The sequence below is a fragment of the Limulus polyphemus genome, unplaced genomic scaffold (assembly GCF_000517525.1).
Source record: "Limulus polyphemus unplaced genomic scaffold, Limulus_polyphemus-2.1.2 Scaffold3300, whole genome shotgun sequence".
NCBI classification, from domain to species: domain Eukaryota; kingdom Metazoa; phylum Arthropoda; class Merostomata; order Xiphosura; family Limulidae; genus Limulus; species Limulus polyphemus.
The window spans coordinates 7744-33928 of NW_013668910.1; the positions used below are offsets into that span (position 1 = coordinate 7744).

General features: G+C 35.2%; 1 protein-coding gene across 1 annotated transcript in view; it reads left to right on the forward strand.

Annotated features, from left to right (window-relative positions):
- Positions 1 to 4704: 4704 nt before the first annotated feature.
- The window catches only part of LOC106469097 (myosin-11-like), a 57349-nt gene continuing 35868 nt past the window's right edge, over positions 4705 to 26185 (forward strand). The window contains exons 1-9 of the mRNA XM_013929551.2: positions 4705 to 4812; positions 6158 to 6254; positions 6641 to 6762; positions 7704 to 7871; positions 8838 to 9005; positions 13671 to 17234; positions 18169 to 18333; positions 20336 to 20556; positions 25006 to 25123. Coding sequence (XP_013785005.2) covers positions 4711 to 4812; positions 6158 to 6254; positions 6641 to 6762; positions 7704 to 7871; positions 8838 to 9005; positions 13671 to 17234; positions 18169 to 18333; positions 20336 to 20556; positions 25006 to 25123 — 4725 coding nt within the window. The 5' untranslated portion in view covers positions 4705 to 4710. The remainder of the gene's footprint in view (positions 4813 to 6157; positions 6255 to 6640; positions 6763 to 7703; positions 7872 to 8837; positions 9006 to 13670; positions 17235 to 18168; positions 18334 to 20335; positions 20557 to 25005; positions 25124 to 26185) is intronic.

Here is a 26185-nt window from a genome sequence, read left to right on the forward strand (position 1 = left end):
GTTACTTGGATGTATGAAGTTATATGTTAAACGCGATTACTTGGGTGTACTAGGTTAGAAGATAAACGCGAATACTTGGGTGTACCAGGTTAGAAATTAAACGCGGTTACTTGGATGTATGAAGTTATATGTTAAACGCGATTAGTTGGGTGTACCTCGTCAGACGATAAACGCTGTTACTTGGTTGTACCACGTTAGATATTAAACGCGGTTACTTGGGTGTACCACGTTAAAAGTTAAATGCGATTACTTGGGTGTACTGCAGTAAATAGTAAATTTAATTATAAGCGTGTACCGCGGTATACAGTAAGTCTGATTACTTGAATGTACCAAAAAAAGTAATAACTCTGATTAACAATGGACATCACAAAGTGATAAAAACTTATTTTATAACTTCAGTTTTTGTAGAAAAATCTTTCTGGATAACAAACTCACAAAGCACGTAAACTATTGTATTTTTTAATATATTAACATGCTTCATAATTAGGATTGATTTATTTTACGTTACTAGGTTAATTAATGTTACTTTCTGATCAAAACAAGTTAGTTGTTTAAATCAAAACTAAAAATCAACCTCATGATGAGTATGGCTAATTAAATATAATTTTCTTACGTTCTTACCTATAAAGATTATAATGCATTGTTTCATTAATTATTAACCTGGCTGTTGACGATACTTTTGGCCATAAACCCAGTAATATCTCACAAGATTCAGCCAGTACAGAAGTTTTAGATTAGTCCTAAATCCATATATTAAGGTAATTATGGAAAAAGAACAACAATATCCAAAGAAAACCTGTTCCAATATTAACAAACCGTTAATATTTGTATAAAAAATTACCCCTTTTTTGGCATAAATAAAGTTTAGTGTCAAGAACTGAGAAAAATATTAAATGACAGCAACTACTGTGGTAATTTTCAAACTAAGAAATGTCCAAACAATGTTATCTTTGAAAAAAAAAATAAAGAAACTTCTATCTAGAAAATTGTTTTATAATAATCAGGGAGTTTTATTCTTATGTTTTTTTCATTGTTCCTTTCTCTAGAGATCCGAAAATTAATAAATAAACGACTCTACAATATGTCATTCAATGGTTTTAATAGTTCTCTTTCAGTGTCCAAGAAATAATTTATAGTTCTATAGCAATATTGTCGACTAAGAGTAAAGAATGAAAATGTAGTTTAATAAGAGTGAAGTATGAATTTAATTAATAATGAAATGACAACAATGACACTACCAGAAACTGAAACGACAACAATTACACTACCAATAACTGAAATGACAACAATGACACTACCAGAAACTGAAACGACAACAATTACACTACCAATAACTGAAATGACACTACACTACCAAAAACTGAAATGACAACAATTACAATACCAATAAAGGAAATTATAACAATAGCACTACCAGAAACTGAAACGACAACAATTTTCATTGATTTCAATTTTATTCAAAATATAAATTTTTAACAGAGTTATAACGAAATTTTCAAATAAAGATTTACTCCTTCTACTCTCGCTTCGTATGAAAAAGTGTAGTGTTCTACTTCTGTAGCAACATTCTTGACAAAGAATAAGCAAGGAAATTGTTGTTTTGTACTCGTAAAGTTATAATCACTTCTATAGTTGAGCTCTTTGGAATTATTCAGTAAACAAAAGAGAGAGAGAGAATTCTACATCCAGTTCACTGTGACAACAAATGTGTTGTATTTTTTCACCACGTGTACAAATTCTACAAATTTCACGTACTAGTGTTCACTGAGCAATAGGCCTAACTTCACAACTAACGCTAAACAATCACTTCCTTGCTAATTTTCTCGTATCACTTATTTCTTCGTCGAAACACAAGCTCGATATTCATAAAACTGAACTGACTAACTTGCTGACAGGAACAGGCAAACTGATGAACGAACTCGCTACCTCAGTAATACATTTTCATCTGCTCCTGCCTAATTCCCTTTTCGTATACCGCTAAGACTATTCAAAATATTTTGATAAAACGTAAGACGTTAAGCCAGGTGTTCAACACATGGTGTCAAATCTCTCTCTTGCCAAACAACAATACAGAAATTTAATTACAAACATTGTCTACATCAATACATAATCCTCAGAAAAAAGAACTTACACTTTTTGAAAATTCAATAGATACTTGCCTAAACGTCTATGACTGAAAAAAAATTGATTTAACATAATCCTCCTATTTGCTTGAAGGTTTATTTGGATTAAGAAATAACTAAATTTATGCTATAATTGTGAAACGAGTGCTACCTCCCTTATTAGTTCGTGCCATATATTGTGCAATATTTTATTGTTTCTGTTACTTCAATGTACGTAATATTGTTTCTTAATATTTTCTTAATTGTTTCTGCACTAGTGTTTGTTGTTGTTTTAGAATTTTCGCGAAACTATTCGCAAATAGTTATATGTTCATAGTTGCCCTAAACTTTGAACTTACAAACAACAGCTAAGACTTACAGCGCATAGCACACCTACAGAACTAAAGTGCAAAGCGTGTCGCTGTATTAAAAAAAAAAGACATTAAATAAAGAAACATGCGAACCCTGAATTCTCGGATTTCCAGACTTGGAAAAGCTAACATAAAGTCACGCCTGGTCATATATAATAATATTTATCCAAAATTACACCCACTTGTAGAAATAAATAAGACATTGTCACTAAATTGTGTCTTAACTTGAAAATGTTTGGACATTTTTTTTATTGCGAGAAAAGTTTTTCTTAAAATATTCTGTGACACATTATAGATAAAAACATCTAAGTGGTAACGGTTTTAAAGTTCAGTTTCATTAATAAGTTAGTGCTCAAATATAAGAATGTTATAAACAAAGTTACTATAATGTGTTACAAATAAGACCTTTCTCATTTGACATCATGTAGTTAGTTTGAATTAATTAATTCGTGCAGTTTTAGTCTGAGTAAAGCTGGTTATTTCTGATAGGTATACATTAAAAGCTTTAGTAGTTTAGAAATTCATTCTTTTTTTGTTTGAAGATAAATTATTTCGTTATATCAGAAATTTGTATCCCCCCCCCCAAGAAAAAAGAGAAACTAAACAAACTTGGCTCTTCTTGTTATACTGTTAGACAGGTCTTTCGTCCTGAGACAAAGTATTCATATGGAATCCCACGTTTCTCTTTCAGACGTCTCGTTGTGCTGTATCTCTATCCTCGTTTTCATTTCTTCTCCTCTGAATGCGCTGCGAATCGTCTTAGGAATAAAGACGTTAATCCGTGCGATCAATAACAAGTATCTCCTGACTTTACTTTTTATAACTGGTTATAGGAAAAAGTTCCTTCTGCTCTGAGAACTACCAGAATAGTAGCAACCATATGTTCAGTTGTTGTTTTTCTATTTCACTCTGCTGTGCGTTGAACTTTGCATTCTTTGTTCACTGCGAAGCGTTTCATTCGATTTAGATCTTCTCCGAGTGTTTGCAAGTTCTTTTTTCGTTTCTCATTTCGTTAATTCTAAGAGGTCTTTTTGATTAACCTTTGTCAATTTTAAACATGGAGTATGCTAAACCACTGATATAGATATATTTGTTTGTAATGTGTATCTTTGGATTTTTTTTTCTATTTTGATCTTTCAATGGTGAATTTTACACATCGAGCCAACTTTGTTTAGATTTATTTCGATCAAATACATATCTGTGTCTTGTTTCAAGTCACTCACTTGTTCTTCATGTGATTTGTTTTATTTCTGTTGTTGTGTCGTGTGGATCTTTTTGAAAAATGTTTTCCGTTAATATTTTGTAGGTGTATCATCTTCGTTCATCCCACTTCATTTTTAACTGTATGTAGTCTGTTTTGGTTTAACGTTTTTTAGGTTCATAGAAGCTATAGTTTTCCTGTATGAGAATGCCTCATTTTTGGCGAAGTGTTGGAGTTTAGGGCACATGATTTCTGTTTTTTCAAGATATTCGAGTTGTGCTGGACAGCTTGACCTTGTGTCAAAAATCCAATTACTCACTTCAGCTATAAAGTATTTTTACACTTAATTCTTCTATTAGACGTCGGAAATATTTGATAAACTATCAATGATCATTCAACACCTACTAGTGAACGCTATCATAGATGTAACTGATCGAAAAACGACCAAAATTCAACTCATGGTTAATAAAATATTATTTGAAACAATTTCTGTATACGTGCATGCTTTATAATAGCTTAATGGCTAAAGTATTATTTTATTAAATTTTGTATGATTATGTCATTACAGATTTGTGGTGATCAGTATTTGAGTGGTGTTTATAAAGTTTGATCCAAGTATTACTGTGGTGTTTATAAAGTTTGATCCAAGTATTACTGAACATTTTTACCAGATTTTCTGACTTGGTCATAGTCTATGGTCTAAGTGTTGGTGCAAAATTTACTGTGATTTGGGTGTTAATATTTTACTAGCGTTTGTGTTAAAATAAAATAAAAAACTTGTAGGATTATAAGAGTAGATAAATCACAATTAAGGAAAACTGAGTTTAAGTGTTGATATTTAATTAATCTCAGTGGAAATGTTAATGAATATGTTATCACTATTCATATATTTTATTACAAGTGTTTTCTGGTATCTGATTGAGATATTTGTTGATGAACATTTTACCAGCGTTCCGGAGTTAATGAAGGCGCACGTCTCGTACATAAACAGAACCAGCTTATCCGACAACTGGAGGAGGAGCTGATGAATTCTAAGATGAGAGGTCAGGATTCAGATGTCCAACAACATCTAGAAGCGCTCTACAATGAGAAAGAACACATGCAGAAAGAGATTTTTCTACTGAGAGAAACCATTAAGGTAAAGTTAAGCCTGAATGTATTCGTAGCTTTCATAACATTATTTGTTTACTACTTTTGTCATAGCTATTGTGCGTACGTATCGTGTAAATGTCAGCATTTTCTCGACAGACTACAGAAAGTTTAATTACTTAAGACAATGATGGATAGTGTTCATCGGAGATTGAATTCTATATTAACAAAGCTCTCTTCTAAGATCACTTATACATCCCAACGCTATCACTGTTCAGTTGTATTAAAATTCAATCTACTGTTCATATGATGACGACGATTCTCAGGATTGACTTTTGTGCTTTGTTCCAGTTGAAATCGCATACACATACATAACACTACGTCTCGAAAACACAATAACATTGGGGTTAATATAACACTTGGATCACTTAAACAGAACTCAAAGTAAACAATGGCACGTATCATAATATTTTCCCTAAAACGAAAAATGGAACAACTAATTACGAAAATATGGAAAACATTTCGAAATTACTGAAGTTTTAAGTCAAAGGAAAACCCCCCCGTAGATTCGTGTGTTTGATATGATAACCTCCCCCCCCAAAAAAAACAACAACAACAACAACTTCAGAAGAGTTGTTTGTTTGGAAGTTTGCGCAAAGCTACACGAGGGCTATCTGCGTTAGCCGTCCCTAATTTAGCAGTGTAAGACTAGAAGGAAGACAGCTAGTCATCACCACTCACCGCCAATTCTTGGGCTACTCTTTTACCAACGAATAATGGCATTGACCGTCACATTATAACGCCCCACGGTTGAAAGGGCGAGCATGTTTGGTGCGACGGAGATTCGAACCCGCAATCCGCAGATTGCGGTTCGAACTTTCTAACCACCTGGCCATGCTGGGCCACTTCAGATGAAAGTCTGTAAATGCTCCATTCATCTTTAGTACGGAATCTTCTCGTTGTCAGGTTCCAAAAAAAAACTGCTTTCTCTATTCGTGTAATTTTGATAATATGGTCTCACTTCAGTATATATTATCTATCTTGGAAGCGTTCTCCCTAACTTTATTATTGTTATTCTATACTTTCTGTTTGTGTAAAACGTACAATAAATAACTTAAAAGGTGTGGTTCTATTTTATCATCAAAGATAAGCTGTGAATATGAAGAATCATTTTATATTGTATTATTAATCGTAGCAATCTGAAAAGAAATATCTGCTATTTCCATGAGTATTCTAAATAATTTGTTTTTGTCGGAGAACTCTCAAATTCGTTTGGTGCAATTTTGAATTTACTCAACATCTCTAAGTTACGAATATAAAATAACTATTGCTATTGGACTTGGAATTTGCATCAAACATGTAGTTTAGGAGTATGAAACTTTGTTTTGCTGCAGGACTTGGAAATGAGAATTGAAACTCAGAAACAGACGCTGGCTGCAAAGGAAGAGGGCATCAAGAAATTGGTAGAATTTCAGCAAAGCAAAAGAACAGGTGATTGTTTATATTTGGAAAGTCATCAGAAGTTTGGGTTCAGTGGTGTTTTGTAATAACTCCAGAAGAATATTTACGTACTCTACTATATTTACGTATTTGATAATCACTGATCACACTCTGTATATCTTACAAGCTTCGAATAGTTCCCGATCTTATGGAAACAATATATTACAGGCGCAAATAAGGGGTAAATTTGGCTTGTGTATTTCATGATTAAGCTGTTTGAAAAAAATAATAGTTATTTTTTTACTTCTTAAACTGGTACTGGTATACGATAGCTCTCGGTAAGAATCACTGCTTAAAAGGCTCGTAGAAGAGATATACAATGTGTTGTTCATTGTATTATAAACAGTTTGGTAATTGATAGGCAAATTTGTCACTAGGTCATCTTATGGAAGAAGAACGTCTTGAAATAGAAAGGCTTAAAAACAAGTTCATTGAAGCTGAAGCGAAAGCTCGTCATATGGAAGAATTACTGGAAAACAAGGACAGGGATGTTGGAAAGGTCAGATTAGGTTAGGATTAAATTAAGGTGTGGATTAAAGTGCACAAATGTTTAGCTAAAATGATTAAAACAAAGATAGATGTTGGAAAGGTCAGATTAGGTTAGGATTTAAGTAGGATGTGGATTAAAGTGTAAATATTTTTAGCCAAAATTACTAGAAAACATGGATAGAGATATTGGAAAGGGTATATTAGGTTAAGATTAAATTAGGATGTGGATTAATGTGCAAAGAGGTTTAGCTAAAACTAGGTTAGGTTAGGCATAACTTCGGGTATATGAAAAGAAACAAGGGCGTTCATTTAAGATTAAATAAAGGTTTAAGATAAGATTAACGATATAAGAAAAAGATGGACATAAATCTATTAGTAAGATTAGATTTGGTTTTACTTATGTATGCTCAACCATAGGTTTGGTTTTACTCATGTATGCTCAACCATAGGTTTGGTTTTACTCATGTATGCTCAACCATAGGTTTGGTTTTACTCATGTATGCTCAACCATAGGTTTGGTTTTACTCATGTATGCTCAACCATAGGTTTGGTTTTACTTATGTATGCTCAACCATAGGTTTGGTTTTACTTATGTATGCTCAACCATAGGTTTGGTTTTACTTATGTATGCTCAACCATAGGTTTGGTTTTACTCATGTATGCTCAACCATAGGTTTGGTTTTACTCATGTATGCTCAACCAGAATTTCCTGACATAACACTTAAGTTGTAAGTTTGTTATTTTGCGAATCCTTTAATTGATTCTGGGGATTTCAGTCGAAAATCATTAGGAATAGCCACATAGGTGTTTGTATTAAAAGTGTAAACCTGATGTAATTATTGAGGCTTAGATTCTCTGTATTTCGTTGGTTGAAATATTGTTCTTTTATTCGATAAGGATGCCCAGTTAAGATTCACTGTATTTTATTGTTGTATTTTATTGTTATTACAGTTGGACGAGCTGCGTTTTGAGATTAACAGACGAGATCAGGAGATCATGGCTATGAATGCCAAGATGAGAACGTTGGAGGAACAGCATCAGGACTACCAACGTCACATCGCTGTTCTTAAGGAATCGTTATTTGCTAAAGAAGAACACTACAATATGCTTCAGGCCGATGTAAGAAAAATGTTATTTATTTATACTTCAACAGTGAAACAAGAATTAATTGTTAGTTACTGATTATACGCAAAGTATCATTAAAATGCACCATCTTTGAAGTTAAGGCTTTACCTGACTTATCACTAGTGTTAGAGACAGAGAAGAAAGAAAAGTCTGAAAATTTTACTGAAATTTCAAATAATCGCCTTAAACAATTAATCAAACATTCATTTAATAGAGACAAAAATACTCACCAATCTACATTATGTACGTCCTTAAGCCTACCTACTTTAAGACTATCTACGTTGTGTCTGCAGCAGGGATCGAATCCTAATTTGTGCGCATTATTGGTCTTCAAGCATAGTGATGAGCCACAAGGCGGGGCGCTCTGATCTACGTATGGAAGAAATGGTGGCAACAGTATGTAGAAAATACAAAGATGGAAGATTGTCTATTTTTACCAATACGTGTGAACTTTGTAAACACGCTTTTACATTTCACAGAACTTTGTTTTTTGTGAGCATCTGTTATTGACGTTATGGGACCGTGTGCTGTTTATTCACGCAAGGGACAAATATCAAAGTAATGCGCCGTAATAAAACCACGACCACGAATCGATAAAAGTCTTTCTAAGGGAAATAAGATATCTGGCCAACGTTTGAACGAAACAATTGTCATCTTATAAAGTTCATGCCTATATTCATATATATATATATATATATATATATACAATAAGAACAAAAAATCATTACCTCTGAAATGTATAAATATAAGTATTTTGTGAGTATTAACACAAAATAAAATTAAACGAATATTTAATACTTTTTAATTTTGTTTTATAGTTTAAGCAAAATACCATTCGCAAAAATAATTAGAAATTAGGCTTACATTAATGTCGTTCTATACAGTTTCGTTGGCTTATTATTGGATCATTGTATGTAAAACTTCAGTAGAATTTTGTAGATAATTAAAATATATGTTTAGGTTGAAGAAATGAGACAAAAGCTGGAAGAAAAGAACGCTAACATTGAGAAAAAGACTCATCAGGCCACCACAGCAACTCAGGAAAAGAACAGGCTGTCTCAAGAGGTTCAGGAACTCAGAGATCACATGGAGATCAAAGATAGGAAGATTAATGTTCTACAGAGAAAGGTCGGTAATATAATCAGGAATACTGGGATGTTCAGAAGATTAAAGTTATCAGACAAAGAGTTAAGACGTTCATCAGCATTTCGAGATATCAGATCAACAGTTGTTAAAGTCGTGCTATTAATCAAATAAACTCGTGTTGTTGTTTTTTTTGTCCAAATGAGAATTAACAAAGTTTATGTTTTGCTTTTATATTATGTCAACAATAACCACGCCCTTACTTATTCAAATGAAACGTTTCAGTGTGATCTGTTTACCAATTATGTTTCCACAACAACAGGGAGAAATCTAATAATTAATTGTATAAGGACCATTATATATATTTATATCCAGAAGCGTTGCCAAGCGCTTACATACGGGGGCCCGTCCCCCAATCCCCAATTCGTGTCTTTAAAAAATCAGAATAGAAAAACCATGATCGATATCATACTGAAACGCTGAAAATTCCCGCTCCTATTGGCCCGAGTCCCGAATCTTTTAAACACCTAACGACACCTCTGTCTATATCTAATCAATATTTGTATTCGTATTTCAATGTACAGTGGTTTGTAGGTTGTGTAAATAATAATTATTCAAACTCTAATAAATTCGATAGTTTGCTCTGTACCAAAGAAATATGTTGAATATATTTCGTCATTATAAAATTGGTCACTAGTAAAAATTCCTTGAATATTTGACGAATCTAATTCCTTATACTTATAAACGGGGGATTATTGTAGTTTTTGGTATAAAGTGTATGTAATGTTACGTTACAAAAGACTCTGGTAGCAAAAGCTACTCATGCTATATAAGGTATATCCATAGAGACTGGACAATATGAAGGAAATATCTATTAATTTCTACATTTTATTAATAATATAGAGCTGATAAATTATGAACAAAGAATACAGCAATACGTAAAAGAGATGAAACAATAAGGTGTGCATCAGACAATTGTAATTTTAGTCATTTGTTGATTAAAGCTTCTTCTAATTGTTGAAGTGATGTTAATGGTGGAAATATGATTGGAAGATTAGACTTAAAGAACCGATGACAGACACGTGAAAACTTTGAAAACTGGAGACTGTGGTGACCAAATTAGGTGTTAAAACTCTTCTTTATGTCTACATAAATATGATTGAAAGATTAGACTTAAAGAACCGATAACAGACACGAGAAAACTTTGAAAACTGGAGACTGTGGTGACCAAATTAGGTGTTAACACTCTTCTTTATGTCTACATAAATATGATTGGAAGATTAGACTTAAAGAACCGATAACAGACACGAGAAAACTTTGAAAACTGGAGACTGTGGTGACCAAATTAGGTGTTAACACTCTTCTTTATGTCTACATAAATATGATTGGAAGATTAGACTTAAAGAACCGATAACAGTCACGTGAAAAATTTGAAAACTGGAGACTGTGGTGACCAAATTAGGTGTTAACACTCTTCTTCTACAGTAGGGTTTAAGTAATCATTTCCTGCCACTTGATCTGTCCGTGAGATCATAGACCCTAAATTATTCGAGCTGAAACCCTTCTACAGTAGAGTTTAAGTAATCATTTCCTGCCACTTGATCTGTCCCTGAGATCATAGACCCTAAATGATTCGGGTTAAAACCCTTCTACAGTAGGGTTTAAATAATCATTTCCTGCCACTTGACCTGTCGATGAGATTATAGACCATAAATGATTTCAGTTAAAACCCTTCTACAGTAGGGTTTAAGTAATCATTTCCTGCCACTTGATCTGTCGATGAGATTATAGACCATAAATGATTTCAGTTAAAACCCTTCTACAGTAGGGTTTAAGTAATCATTTCCTGCCACTTGATCTGTCCCTGAGATCATAGACCCTAAATGATTCGAGTTAAAACCCTTATACAGTAGGGTTTAAATAATCATTTCCTGCCACTTGACCTGTCGATGAGATTATAGACCATAAATGATTTGAGTTAAGACCCTTCTACAGTAGGGTTTAAGTAATCATTTCCTGCCACTTGATCTGTCCGTGAGATCATAGACCCTAAATTATTCGAGCTGAAACCCTTCTACAGTAGGGTTTAAATAATCATTTCCTGCCACTTGACCTGTCGATGAGATTATAGACCATAAATGATTTCAGTTAAAACCCTTCTACAGTAGGGTTTAAGTAATCATTTCCTGCCACTTGATCTGTCCGTGAGATCATAGACCATAAACGATTCGAGCTAAAAGCTGCCAATGTCATCAGATAGTTCATCGTAATTAATTAATGGATGTTTGTTTGTTTGTAATCAAGCACAAAGGTACACAATAGGCTATCTGTGCTCTGCCCACCACGGGTATCGAAACCCGGATACTAGCGTTGTAAGTCCGCAGACATACCGCTGTGCCACTGGGGGGCTAATTAATGGAACAAGACATTCAAGGTTGTGAGCTTCTATTGGCTTTCGCCACACATTAATATATCCAGTTGATGGGAAAGGTATATAAGATGATTCATGTAAGAAAACTATGTTTTCTGTTGATCCTCCATCAAATTTTTGTGTTCTTGACAACGTTTAACTCGGGTTTTTGCATGTTTTGTTGTTATCAGAGGTTTCAGAATACCATGATAACCAATCTCTGCATTTCCGATCGAGTGGTTGTTGTAGGCTAATGTAATGTCTTGAGCACACTTTTGGACACCGTAGTGTTTTGTATATGTCTCACTGCTAGTGTTAATACTTGTCTGTCAGCTTAGTTTTTTAGACCATTGTTAGGTTTTGTCTGACCTAACTTCATTTTTTGATACCATGCTGACGTCACTTTTGACACTGTCCATCGGGAAAGCTCCCCAGTGGCACAGTGGTATGTCTGCGGACTTACAACGCTTTTGTTTGTTTGCAATTAAGCACAAAGCTACACAATGGGCTATCTGTGCTCTGCCCACCACGGGTACCGAAACCCGGATTCTAGCGTTGTAAGTTCGCAGACATACCGCTGTGCCACTGGGGGGCGACAACGCTAGAAACCGGGTTTCAATAGCCCTTTTTGTAGCTTTGTGCTTATCTACAAACAAATTCATTATTTTAGGTGTTCTTGTTACTGAGAAACCAGCTAGACAAACTACAACAATAATATAATATTCGTATATAGACAAAAAAGCAATTTTAACACAATGAAATTACCATGTTAAGATAAGGTTTTTTTCTATTATTTTGTCGAATCTCTGTAAGTACGCATGTTACAGTATTGCTGATATACTTACTTAAAAATCTATGTAATGTGGTGTAAACAACGGCCAAATATAAGGTTAATATTTTAAAGAAAGGTACAATGATATAATCAATTGGGTATGGTGGGAGTTAAGGTATATTTACTAATGTTAATACACCTTCAGGTATCACACGATCTGAAATAACTTTTATGTATTTGCTTCCGAAAACCAAGTCTAAGTTAGAGCTTCTTTCCCGTTAAATATGTATCTGAAAAATTTAACAGCCTAGCCTTAGGTAATAAATGACCATAATCTATGAACATTTGTTTGTTTATTAGAGAATAGCCACATTGGGCTATATGCTGTGTCCACCGCAAGGAATTTAACCCTGGATTTTAGCGTTTAAGTCCGTAAACTTACTGCTGTCCCGATGGGGGTTTGTTTTGTAATTAAGCACAAAGCTACAAAATGGGCTATCTGTGCTCTGCCCACAACGGGTATCGAAGCCCGTATTCTAGCGTTGTAATCTGCAGACATACCGCTGTGCCACTGGGGGCCCCGCTGGGGGACTTGAGCATTGCAATTGAAAAAGTCCATGTGGTGAATTATTTAACTGTAAGATAACACATAATGTAGTTTCATGAATACAGTTGCGATACGAGATATATGTGTATCTGCGTGTACTCATCTCCTCTAAATATGTAATAAGTTACGAAAAACAAAACCTGAAGAAACTGGTTTAAGAATGATCTTAACCGAATGGAGAATTTCAATAATCAAAATAATATTTTTAAATAAAATTTCAAAAATATAATTTTAAATGCCTCACGGACTTATAGGTTGCTTGTTGAGTTTTTGCGCAAAACTACGGGAGGACTATCAGCGTTAGTCGTCCCCTAATTTTGAAGAGATAGACTAGATGGAAGTTAGATAGTCAATAATTCCCTCCACCAACTCTTGGGCTGCTCTTTATCAACAAATAGTGGGTTTGAACGCAACATTATAACGCCTCAACGGCTGAAAGGGTGAGCGTGTTTGACGACGGGTTTCGATCCTGCGACCTGCAGATTGTTAGTCGAGCGCCCTAACCAGACCGTGCCAGATCCAGAGTCTATAAAGGTCAAAGTGTGCGGTACCTCTTAAAATCCCCCTCACCAGTAGCTCAGCGGTAAGTGTGTGGGCTTATCACGCTAAAACGCGGCTTTCGATAACCTTGGTGAGCACAGCATAGATAGTTCCTTGTGTAGCTCTATATTTAACTACAGTACATAGCAGTATATGCAGCTTGGAAGGTTCATATAGTGATTGTTACAAGAGTGCCGTTATGTCGTTAGCACATAAAAAATAATATTTTCGGAGAAAAATTATCTGTCAAACATAAGGCATTTCTAGATACTAGTAAAATATACTGGATGAAAATATTATAATTCGAAATTTCGCAAAAAATCTTTAAAATTTTGCAGTTTGACATGTCTGACTCATAACTGCTGTTCATTTTCCATCTAGATTGAAAATCTTGAAGATTTGCTGCGAGAGAAGGACAATCAAGTGGACATGGCTAGAGCTCGGCTTACAGCTATGCAGGCTCATCACTCGTCTTCAGAAGGTGCTTTGTCCAGTTTGGAGGAAGCCATTAGCGATAAGGAGAAGCAGAACACACAGTTACGAGAACAGCGTGATCGCGCTGAACAAGAACGGAATGAAGAGCGTGAGTTGCACGAGCATGAAATAGCAGAATATAAGATGAAGATGCACGCTCTTGAGAGTGAAATGGATAAACTTCAGATGAAGCTTGAAAAGGCAGCTGGGGAGAAGGACCGTCTTGAAGTGAGGTTGGAAAACTCCCAGTCAGAGCTTGGCCAAGCCAGAGCAGAGCTGGAGAAGGTACAAACAGAAGTCAACAAGTCACAAGTTGAATGGGAAAAAGGAAAAGGAGAAAGCTCCTGGCTCACTCTAGAAGCTGAACGCTTGAGAGAACAGAACGAATGGCTAAAAACGGAGTTAGGTAAGTCCCGAGATTCTTACGGCAAGTCAAACCTGTACCAATCAGATGAAGTGGAACGGTTACAAGAAAAACTGGAAAAGATCCAGTCGGATTTACGCCGGGCGCAGGCTGAGCTACGAATGAACCAAGCGGAACAGGATCGAGCACGTGGGGAGGTTGAACAGCTTCAAGAAAAGGTCGAGAGGTCACAAGGAGAAGTGTATCGCTTCAAAGCAAAGTTAGAAAATGCTCAAGCAGAAAAACAAAACTTGCAGGAAGAGTACGACAGAGTTCAAGCACTGGTTGCTCGCAGCCAATCAGAACGTGACGTGGCCCTAGCTGAGACAGAGAAGCTTCGTAACGAACTCGAAAGAGTTCAGGGTTCTCTTGGTAAGACCCAAGTACAACATGAGAAAACCCAGGCAGCTTTAGACAAGGCTCAGTTGGACTGCGATAGGATACAGGAAAAACTAGATAAGGCTAGTGGTGAAATACGTAGACACCAAACTGAGAGGGAGCAGGCACAATGTGAAATGGAGAACTTACAGTCCCAGGTTTATCAATTACAGAGTCAAACTCAAAAATATCAGCGAGAGAAAGAAGTGGCACTGATTGAAGTTGAAAAGCTAAAAGAGAAGCACGAAAGAGCACAGTCGCAGTTACAGCGCCTGCAACGAGATAAGGACCTGTCTCATCATGAGATCGAAAAGCTTCAGGAAAGAGTAGATCTACTTCAAGCACAGCTGAATAAGTCTAACAAAGATCGAGAAAATGCTCAGGCAGAGTTTGAGGTCATCAAAGAAAGATTCGAGAAGTCTCAGAACCAACTGGAGCGGTATCACGCAGATTATGACACCGCCCATGCTGAGAACAAAGTATTAAAAGAGAAGCATGATAAACTACAGCAGCAGTTACAGAAGCTGCAAGAAGATAAAGAAATGACAAGAGTTGAATGTGAGAAACTTCAAGGGAAGATGGAAAGGAGCCAATCAGAAACGTTCAAAATCCAGTCTAAGTATCACCAAGCACAAGCAGAAGTAGACAGACTAAATATAGAACTAGAAAAAGCTGTGGTTGTTACAAACAAAACAAAAGAGGATTACAAAAAGGCTCAAGATGAGTTCGAAGGGCTGGAAGAGATGTATTCAAGAACCAGCTTGCAGCTTTCAAAGACAAAAGAATCGGAAGAAAAGCTGAGAAACGAGCTCGACAGATGCCAGATGGATTTGGAGGTTATTCGAGACAGATACGAGAAATCTCAGGTGGAAATGAGGCGAATCCAATCAGAGCGGGATAAACTGCAAGCTGAAGTGGACCGCATGTCTATAGAACTGGACCGTGTACAAACACAAGTTGGTAAAACACAAACTAGTCACGAAAAGACTCAGGAAGAGGTCGCCAGAATGCACGTCGAGTTGGAAAAAGTGTATGAAAAATTGGATAGGTGTCAAGTAGAGTTGAGAAAAACACAAAACGAGAAAGACCGCACCCAGACAGACAAAGAAAATATACAATTAGAATTAGAGAGGTATCAATCTCAACTCATTAAATATCAGTCTATGCAGGATAAGTCTCAGTCAGAGGTGGATAGGTTATATATTGATTTAGAGAAAATAAAAGACAAATATGAGAAAATATTAGCAGATTTAGGAAGAGCTAATGAGGAAAAAGAAAGCTTAAGTTTGGAATTAAAAAAAAGGGAGGAGTATGATCACAAACCAAATAACGGTAAATCTGTAACACAAACCAAAACGTATAAGCATTCTGAAGAAATGGAAGTGATGCACATCGAGGTGGAAAAAATTAAAGATAAATATGAAAGAGCCTTGCACGACATCAAACAACTTCAAGAAACAAAACAACGACAACAAAGAGAGATTGAAAATCTACAGTATGAATTAGAAACAGGTCAGTCTAAGATTCATAGAGTATCGTCGTACGAAGGAAGACAGAAAATTGATTTTGAGAGGTTAGCAATTGAAGCAGAGAAAATAAAAGACAAATTGGAACGGAAAGAAGCAGACATGGAGAAACTGAAGAGGGAAAAGAACTTGCTCCAAGAAAGAGTTGACGAGTTAGAGACGTCTTTAGGCTTAGCTCATTCCAAACTGGAGGCGTTTCATACTAGCCAAGAACAGAGATGCGACAGTGACACTAACTACGGAGAGATAGAGAAACTGAAACAACAATTGAATGAATCAGGAATTGAACTTCAACAAACCCTCGCAGAAAATAATCAACTACGGATACAAATGGAAAGGCTAGAGCAGGATTTAGATGAAGCTGATAAATATATTACCCGCTATAATCAGAATCAGGATGTTTCAAAAGAGGAGACTGGTAGATTAAAAGACGAGATTCAGCAATTGAAGGATAAGCTAGAAAACTCTCAAGAGGAGTTTCACCATATTGTGGAAGAAAGAGAAAAATTGAAGCAGGAGGTATTGCAATACCAACAGGAGATTCAAAACACCAAGTCAACAGTGGAGAGAACACAAGATGTCAAACAACAGTGCAAAGAAGAACTTGACAAGTCAAGACAAGAAATTCAGTGGATGCAGAAGCAAGCAGAGAAAATGGAGTACCAACTACAGAATACTGAGATAGACAACCAAGAATTACGGCAGAAGCTAGAATGGGCAATGGAAGCCATTGCTGACAATCAGAGGCAGATAGAAGATGCTAAAACTGAGCTAGAAAAGGCAAAAGAAAAAGAAAATGAGATGTTTGCTGGTAGGTTTCAGGTAGGAGAAAAAGACCAACGAGAGGTTGAAAATCTTCAACAGGAACTCGAGAATCAGAGGATCGAAATCCAGGGGCTTAACCAAGAAATTCAGAGATATCGAGACCAACTGAGTCAAGTTGATGATAGCCATTGGGAGAGTGAAGAATACGAAAAAGAAATCGAACAACTACAGCTAAATCTAGAACATCAGAAAATGGAAACTGAGAAGATGCGTAATGAGTCTCAGAAACTTAAAATAGAACTTACACAAGCACAAGAGGATGCCCAAAACATTGAAGTAGAGCGGGGCCGTTTCCAACAACAGTTAGAAAAACTGATACATGAATTGGAACAAAAAGAGGTCAGTTAGCTATGCTTTATTTTATGTGTTTTCTCTAACCTTTTGGGTGCTTTGGCGATAACTATTTCTATTAGCTTAGATTTCGAACAAACCTCAAAGTGTTGCCTAGTTTAACTATAAAAATATTAGACAAAGACCCTTTCGAGAACATTACTTTATGATACTAAACATTTAAAAGTTAATAAAAATTGGACTTCATCTTAGAATAGGCTTAACTTTCTTACAGTTATTTAATTTAACAAATGTGGTTTAAGAATGACTGAACCTGTCTATTTTGGAGATAGTATTGGAATTAAAATTGAAAATATAGATGACAATGACAAAACCCAGGTGATGAATTAAGACATTCTAATCACTGTAACCTTACAACAAAGTGTAAAAGCCACGAGATTTTGTGTAAAGTTATACATCACTTTGGAATGTAGCTTCACACTTCAAGTTTTTGTAAGGTAGTACAGTATGTGTGTATAGTACTTCACACTTCAAGTTTTTTATAAGGTTATACAGTATGTGTGTGTTACTTCACACTTGAAGTGTATTTAAAGTTAGACAGTATATGTATGTTATTTTACACTTCAAGTTTGTTTAAGGTTACACAGTATGTGTATGTTATTTTACACTTCAAGTTTGTTTAAGGTTACACAGTATGTGTATGTTATTTTACACTTCAAGTTTGTTTAAGGTTACACAGTATGTGTATGTTATTTTAAAATCCATTTTTGTAAGGTTACACAGTATGTGTTATTTTACACTTCAACTTTGTGTAAGGTTACACAGTATGTGTTACTTCACACTTCAACTTTGTGTAAGGTTACACAGTATGTGTTACTTCAACTTTGTGTAAGGTTACACAGTATGTGTTACTTCACACTTCCTGATGTGTTTATCAACAGCCTTCAATAATTGATTATTCCTTGTTATTCATTGGTTGCAGGCAGATCTAAACGCCTTCCGCAGCCAGCAGGGAGCGACCCAACAACAGTTAAATGTACAGTTAACAAAGTTAAACAAACAGCTGGAAGAGAAGCAGCGTATTGTAGAAGAACTGGAAAAGAGGAGGAAGGAAGACATGGAACAAATGGAGAAAGTGTTGTCACAGGTACGATTCTATCACTCCTGAACCATAATGTAAAGCCACTTTAACAGCTATAAATAACTCATTTCAGAATTTCTCTTGGATTTTACTCCACATGTACAAATGGCATTGAAAATAGTTTTAGTTAATTTAGTAAAAATAATAACTTGTTTGTCCTGATTGATTTTAACTTTATGGTGGGAAGTTTTAAATATAAGTAGGTTTAGTCCAACCAAATTATCAGAAATGTAGCTAGAAATTCTTCATAATTATTTCTTTATGTAACAAGATAATTATTTTATAATAAAGGGGGTCTAGTGGTCCTCCTTGAGAAATGTTTAAAACAGGGGGTGTTCTAAGATGCATTTTCAAGCTTTTCGGAAGAAACGACCACATTCTGTCAATCTCGTAATCAAAATAAGAGTTATGTAAAATAACATTAGAATCCATTAGGGCCAAAGTTTGTGACAAACATCACGTGTATCTCACATGATTTTCTTCCTATTCATTTCATTCTGTCAACCTTAGGTTCAAAATTACAGAAGTGTAAGAATAGCATTTCAGGTCTATCTCAAGAGGCCTTTCGTGCAATACCAAAAGTCGTCAGTTGATCTTAACGATGACAAACAGAGGACTCTTTTAAACGCTATTTATTTATACATTACAATGCATTAAACGTTACAGTTTAAGCGCTGAAAGCTGGCGAAACACCGTTAACCAATAGGCTCAAAATGTGTTTGTTTGTTTGTTGTTCCCTCTAGCTTTCTACGCTTAAACCGTGACTTTTAAAGATGTGACCTTTTATGAAGCACAGAAACACTAATAACTTTAATATTTTATGTATTCTCCAACTTACGTATTTTTAATAAGGTAGCCAATTTGGATTTCAAAATTCGCGTTAATATAGGCTTGTTACTTACTACATCGCATTGCCAGGTTAAGGGGTGTTTCTTCCCCTGTAGGCCTGTTACTTACTACATCGCATTGCCAGGTTAAGGGGTGTTTCTTCCCCTGTAGGCCTGTTACTTACTACATCGCATTGCCAGGTTAAGGGGGTGTTTCTTCTCCTGTAGGCCTGTTACTTACTGCATCGCATTGCCAGGTTAAGGGGTGTTTCTTTCCCTGTAGGCCTGTTACTTACTACATCGCATTGCCAGTTTAAGGGGTATTTCTTTCCCTGTAGGCCTGTTACTTACTGCATGGCATTGCCAGGCTAGGGACGTGTTTCTTCCCCTGTAGGCCTGTTACTTACTGCATCGCATTACCAGGTTAGGGAGGTGTTGCTTCCCCACTGGCCAGGCTGAACAGCATTATGTTATTCTATTTTACAGTGTCACCTGTAAAAGTAGGTATTGCATGGATGACTAGAGCACGCCATGTTAATTTGACATCACAAGTATGCTATTTATAGACAAATTAGACAACTTTTAATTTGACAATAAACTTTATGGCGTAACTACAGGATGCACACGTTATGAAGGACGTTAGATTTTCATGTCACTTTTCATGAGTTTGGCATCTTTGCAATGAGGTTCTACAAATAAAAAAGAAGTACGTTATTGAAAAGAGAAAAAAGTCATTTGATGATTTTTGAAAGTTGTTTCACTCGAAACAGCTGAGACTATGCTTGCTAAGCCACTGAGCATTTAGGTTTGGAATAAGGCCCCGTTGTTTCTTAACAGTAAACTTGAGAACTTATAGTTCAAGTTGTAAATATCGCAGTAAGGAGCACTAACAAAATCAAATAAATATTTTAATAATTACATTTCATACATGTTTCTTTCAATATCACACATTAAGGAAACATATTAATTTGATATTATTTTAAATGTTTATATACTCCACAATGAAACAGAATAAATTCAGAGACTAATAAATATTTTTATTTTCTTTGTAAAGTCGTAAGTCTTTAATAAGTCTTAATGATAAAGTTTTTAATAAAGGTGTTTTATCTTACAACTCGTTATAAAATGCTATTAAAAATGTCTTATTTCGTATCACGGCAGCTTAAATTTCTTTTATATAGGCAGCAACAGGTCAGAATGAAGCGTTCGCCAAACAAGTGGCTGAGCTGCGACAAAAAACCTCTGAGATTGAGAAAGAAAAAAACGACTGTCAGAAGGAACTAGCCAAAGCGAAAGAGGAGTCCAAGCGGTCAACGTCCGAACTAGAACGGTTATTGCAGATTATGACCTCCACAGAAGAAGAAAAATTTGCTCTAAATCAGCAAATCAAGGAACTGCAAGAGTAAGTTTTGTATGTAACTCAGCCTGCAGTGATTTTACGAACGCACACAATTGCCAGTCTCGAAATCTTAAACGTTGTTAAACCTCAGCGTTGTCAGCAAGTATACGTAAACGATATAAATACAATTTCTAAATATGATTAATTTCAATATTAAGAAAAACAGAAATATTAAAACCGCACAAAGAAATATACACTGACAGCATATAACATCATCCAGGCAATACACTGACAGCATATAATACCATCCAAGCAATACACTGACAGCACATAACACCATCCTAGCAATACACTGACAGCATATAACACCATCCAAGGAATACACTGACAGCATATAACACCATCCAAGCAATACACTGACAGCATATAACACCATTCAAGCAATACACTGACAGCATATAACACCATTCAAGCAATACACTGACAGCATATAACACCATTCAAGCAATACATTGGCAGGATATAACACCAACTAAGCAATATCTATTCGATTATTACTCAACAACGTCTTATTTACGCAGCGTAAAGCATAAAATCAGATATCTGAGGTTTTCAGTATCAAAAAAAAATTATCACACATTTTAAATGTCATACCAGAAGCTGCACACATGAAATTTCGATAATTGTCTGTTTTTTATATCTCACCATCGATGGTTTTATTGGCTCAGTAATAAAACTCATAAAGTCGGATCAGGTACAAAGATAACAGCTGTATATATGTCAAACCTTTATATCTATCAAAGCTTATTTTATAAATTCGTGTCAGTGATGCCGTCATGTCAGGTTCTGAGAGTCGAACATTTAGGGTCTCTATTGTTCCCTATTCCTCAGTGCCTCTACCATCTAATCTAATTCAAGCTTTTCTTCTCCAATCCAAAAAATTCTCTGACTGCCTATTCCTCTTCTTTCTTCGGATTTGCCCCCAGTGGCACAGCGGTATCTCTGCGGACCTACAACGCTAGAAACCAGGTTTTGATACCCGTGATGGGCATAGCACAGATAGCCCATTGTGTAGCTTTGTGCTTGACTACAAACAAACAAACCTTGCGAACGTGCCATCAGAACTAATTATAAGTCTAAAGTAGCGCATGTTTTGTTTCCTACATATATTCAGCATCTTTTTTTCTTTACTTGTTTTTGTACATCCAGAAATATACTAACACGTTTCTTTTCGTATGTAGCTGCCTATAACACCAAATTCCAAATGCTTCCGTAAAGTACAAAAGAGATTTCAAAAGTTTAAACTAAGTTATTCAATTGTATGCATTCACCCTGACATTAATACAAGTATAGAGACATTAATTAAACATGTCTATATATTTTCTGAATGCTTGTCGTTACAACTCTGGAGTAATTATCAGAGGAGACTAAACTCATGTACAAGACCCTCACATTAATACAAGTATAGAGATATTAATTAAACATGTCTATATATTTTCTGAATGCTTGTCGTTACAACTCTGGAGTAATTGTCAGAGAAGACTGAACTCATGTACAACTTCACGAAACGTTTATCATCACATGAGTAAACCACCTGGAGTGTTTAAACTCGTGTACATGCTTTCTGGGTATTTATCGATACATCAGTAAAATATCTGGAAAATCTCAACTTCTGTACATGTTTAGTGTATGCCATTTTTGTCCTCATTTAACTGTCTGGGAATACTAAACTTGTGTACATGTTTTTTATATGTCACTTATTTCATCGTTGAACTGTCTGGAGATACTAAACTTATGTACATGTTTTTTATATGTCACTTATTTCATCGTTGAACTGTCTGGGAATACTAAACTTGGGTACATGGTTTCTTTATGTGACTTATTTCATCGTTGAACTGTCTGGAGATACTAAACTTGTGTTCATGTTTTTTCTGTATGTGAATTATTTCATCGTTGAACTGTCTGGAGATACTAAATTTATGTACATGTTTTTTTCTGTATGTGAATTATTTCATCGTTGAACTGTCTAGGGATACTAAACTCGTGTACATGTTTTCTGAATGTCACTTATTTCATCATTGAATTTTCTGTGGCTAAACAAACCTGTGTGCACGTTTTCTGAATGTTCACCATTACGTATAACGAATGTTACAAATCAATGTTATTACTTAACATAAACTTTTATCGGTTTGAATGTTGTTTTTTAAAGTTTATAAGGAAATTTACACACGTGGTTTGAGTTTTCCAATATTTATCAATACAACAAATTACAGTGTAGCCACGGCCTTTGATAATGGTAGTTATTTTCTCAAAAACGTTGCACCTGTATCTTTCTAAGTAATGAAAAAAGAAATCTAAAATTACAACTATACAGAACTAAATTAGATGAAACTTATAGGCTATAATATTTGAACATCAAAATACTTGGACAAAAGTCGTAAAATAGTTTTATTTTACCAATTTCAGTTTTCTCAACGGGACAGCGGTAAGTTTGCGGACTATCAACGCTATAATACGGGGTTTGATTCTTCGCGATGGATATAGCAGATAGCCCAATGTGACTTTATTTTAAAAGCATACAAACAAATCTTTTACGTATGAGACTAGCCTAGAAGATCATATAAATAGCAAGGTATACAAAACGTTCACAAACTTAAGTTGTTGCGAATGCTACGTTTTCTAGAAACTCCTGGCAATATGAAATTTTTAAGTATTAAATATTTTTGTGTTAAATATCAACACTAGATTTTAAAATGGCACTGTTACTGTGAAATTTAAGCTTTGTGGTAAAACAGTAACATACCAGTTACTGGTTTTATTGTTGGCTTTATATTAAGTAAAACAAACTTACATTTGGATAACTGTAATTATTCTCAAGTGTGTGTTATCTTATAGCAAAGATACATCGGGCTATCTGCTGTGCCCACCGAGAGGAATCGAACCCCTGATTTTAGCGTTGTAAATCCGAAGACTTATTGCTGTCTCACCGGGGGACAATTATTCTCAAGACAGACGTAAATATAATTTTAACTTGATCTTTCCTCATACGATGACACAGTAAGAAGCCCTCTCCCCTCTCGTGGTTTAGAAATACGTTTGAGGGCTAATAACGCCAAAATTCAATGCTCGACCCTTGTGGTTGACACAGTTTAGACAGTCCATTGTGGATCTTTGCGTGTAAACAAAAAAGAAAGAGAAAGAAATGGTCATTTTCGAAAAATGCTTTCATGTAAAATACTTACACTCCTATTAGTAGTTAAACACAGCATTCATTTTTAAACCATGTATATAAATTATTGAAGGGTTTAATTTTTTATTGCATTTCTTTACATATGTTTTGGTTTGGTTGGAAGTTCGCGCAAAACTACACGAGGGCTATCTGCGCTTGCCGTCCCTAATTTAGCAGTGAAAGACTAGAGGGAAGACTACTCTTTCAGCAACGGATTTGTGGGATTAACCGTCACTTTATAACGCCCCCACGGCTGAAAGAGCAAGCATGTTGGTGGGACGGGGATTCGGACCTGCGACCCGCAGGTTGCGAGTCGAGCGCCCTAACCACCTGGCCATGTTAAGCCTACAAATGTTTGATATGTATTTTTATGGAAATTGGAATATATTCTTATTCAACGAACTTTTTATAAAGCTTATAAACAAAAACCTGTCCAGTGTATAGTGATGGAAAGTAGAAACATTGGTTTAAGCTCATATAAACTCATCCAGTGTCTTGTAGCATTACGTTGTTAATTTTTGATTGGCTTATAAAACTGTAAGACCAATGATAGAAATTAGAAAGTTTTTGTAAAGATCATAAAAACCAGCATGGAAAGAAGGAATTTTTTTTCGGGTCTCGTAATAACGTTTTTCAACGACTATTGACACTTCTGAAGCACTCTTGTTTTATCTAATAATGTAAATACATAATGATTAGTGAGCACTCTTATTTTATGAATTAGTTTTTATAAAAAATGCCAAGTAGAATTTCTGAAGCACTCTAACTTTTATACATAACGCCTAATAACACTTCTGAAGCACTCTTGTTTTATCTACAAATGCATGTACATAGATTAGTTTACAGTTGGGCCGGAGGTGAGCTCGCTTTTCTGATTTTCTATAAATTTGATTTTACTCTTGTTAAATTTAGTCTTTAGTGCATCACTGCTGCCAATTTCAATACAAGTAATTCAGGGAGATAAAAAGAAAGTTTCATAATCCTGACATCTTAAATTTTGTTGTTGTTGATGCCATTTTTGGTCTTTGACGAATCCAGAAATTCTTGCAAGTTACTAGTTAGAATAAGTTAGCCTAAGTAATGAACAGTGTGAGACTTAAGTAAACAATAGATACAGTGAAGTATTGATTTGAAAACTCTACTAGAAAAGAAAAAATAAGCAAGTTATTTATCTATTGGGCCTTGTACTTGGATTTTTAATATCAAACTGGAAAGCTTTTTTCTACTTCAGTCGGTGTTGAACAACTCATTAAACAGAATGATGTCATGTTCTTCCTAACCAGCTCTCTCAAGGAGAAAGAGGCTCAACTAAGCAGTATGAGAAAGAATCAGCAAACTGATATGGGAAGAGGTGTTCCAACGAGGGACGTCGATCCAACTAAAGATGCCTCGAAGGCACAGGTAAGTATAGTAAATACGCTCCTTATACTTTTCTTTCGTGTGTAACGATGCCTGATTTACTTCTATTTTAAGACTCCCGGAGTTCAGTTCTTTTTGTACTTTAAGTGAGGATTTCTCCACCTTTTGGTACTTAATTTAATAAGCCCCGAAACTGTCGTAGATCATTCAGCTCCAGTACAGGAAACGTATAGAAACAACTGTGCAGAAATAGAGCATTAGGGAAAAGTGGCAGTCAAATTTGTTATAAAGTGGGAGTGTTTTAAATGTGACACTTGGTATGTTTAATGCCATTATTTCACTGGGTTTCCTTTTATCAGGTTTTATTTAGTTTCTTTTCGGGATGATGAAGAATTCTTCGATTCGATTAGAATAAAAACATTTTAGGGTGAAGAAAAGTAAAACAAAAACAACTTCAGGTGTGTAAAACTGTGACTGTTGCAAATGTACGGACTATAATTTCTGGAATATTTGAATAAATTCATATATTTATGTCTCCGCCGAGAGACATACTGTTTTTCTATTGTTTCTTCGTCTTCTTACAAACACTTTTCAATCGACCGCCATTACTTCATTTCTTGACGGATTGAGTTGAAACTTGGTAGGGTTATACCTTGGTCAAATATGCCCAGACTCATCTTTCGTTTTTCTTTTATTTAGGCTTTTTTAAGTATTTTATGGAGTCAAAGGTAAAAAATAACCCAAAATGGTTTGGGCTCCTGTATGGTCATTTACAGCAATCAAGATGTAAATTGGCACAAATAGAAATTTTCAAGCGTCCAACACATTGACATATAAAAAAGTTGGATTTGCCCATTCTGATTCTTTTTAGGGGGGCAAGAGCTTACAAAAAAGCATAATTTTGGGGTTTTTGATCAATTGCTTCGCTGTATTTAGGCCAATTTACATGGGATTTGGTACAAAGATACTTTTTTACAGGTTCCATATATACAAAAATATGGGATATGCCTATTCTTGATCATTTTTAGATGGTTCAAGACGTTGAATAAACCTATAATTTTAAGGGTTTTGGTTAATCACTTAGCCTTGTTTCGACCAATCTAC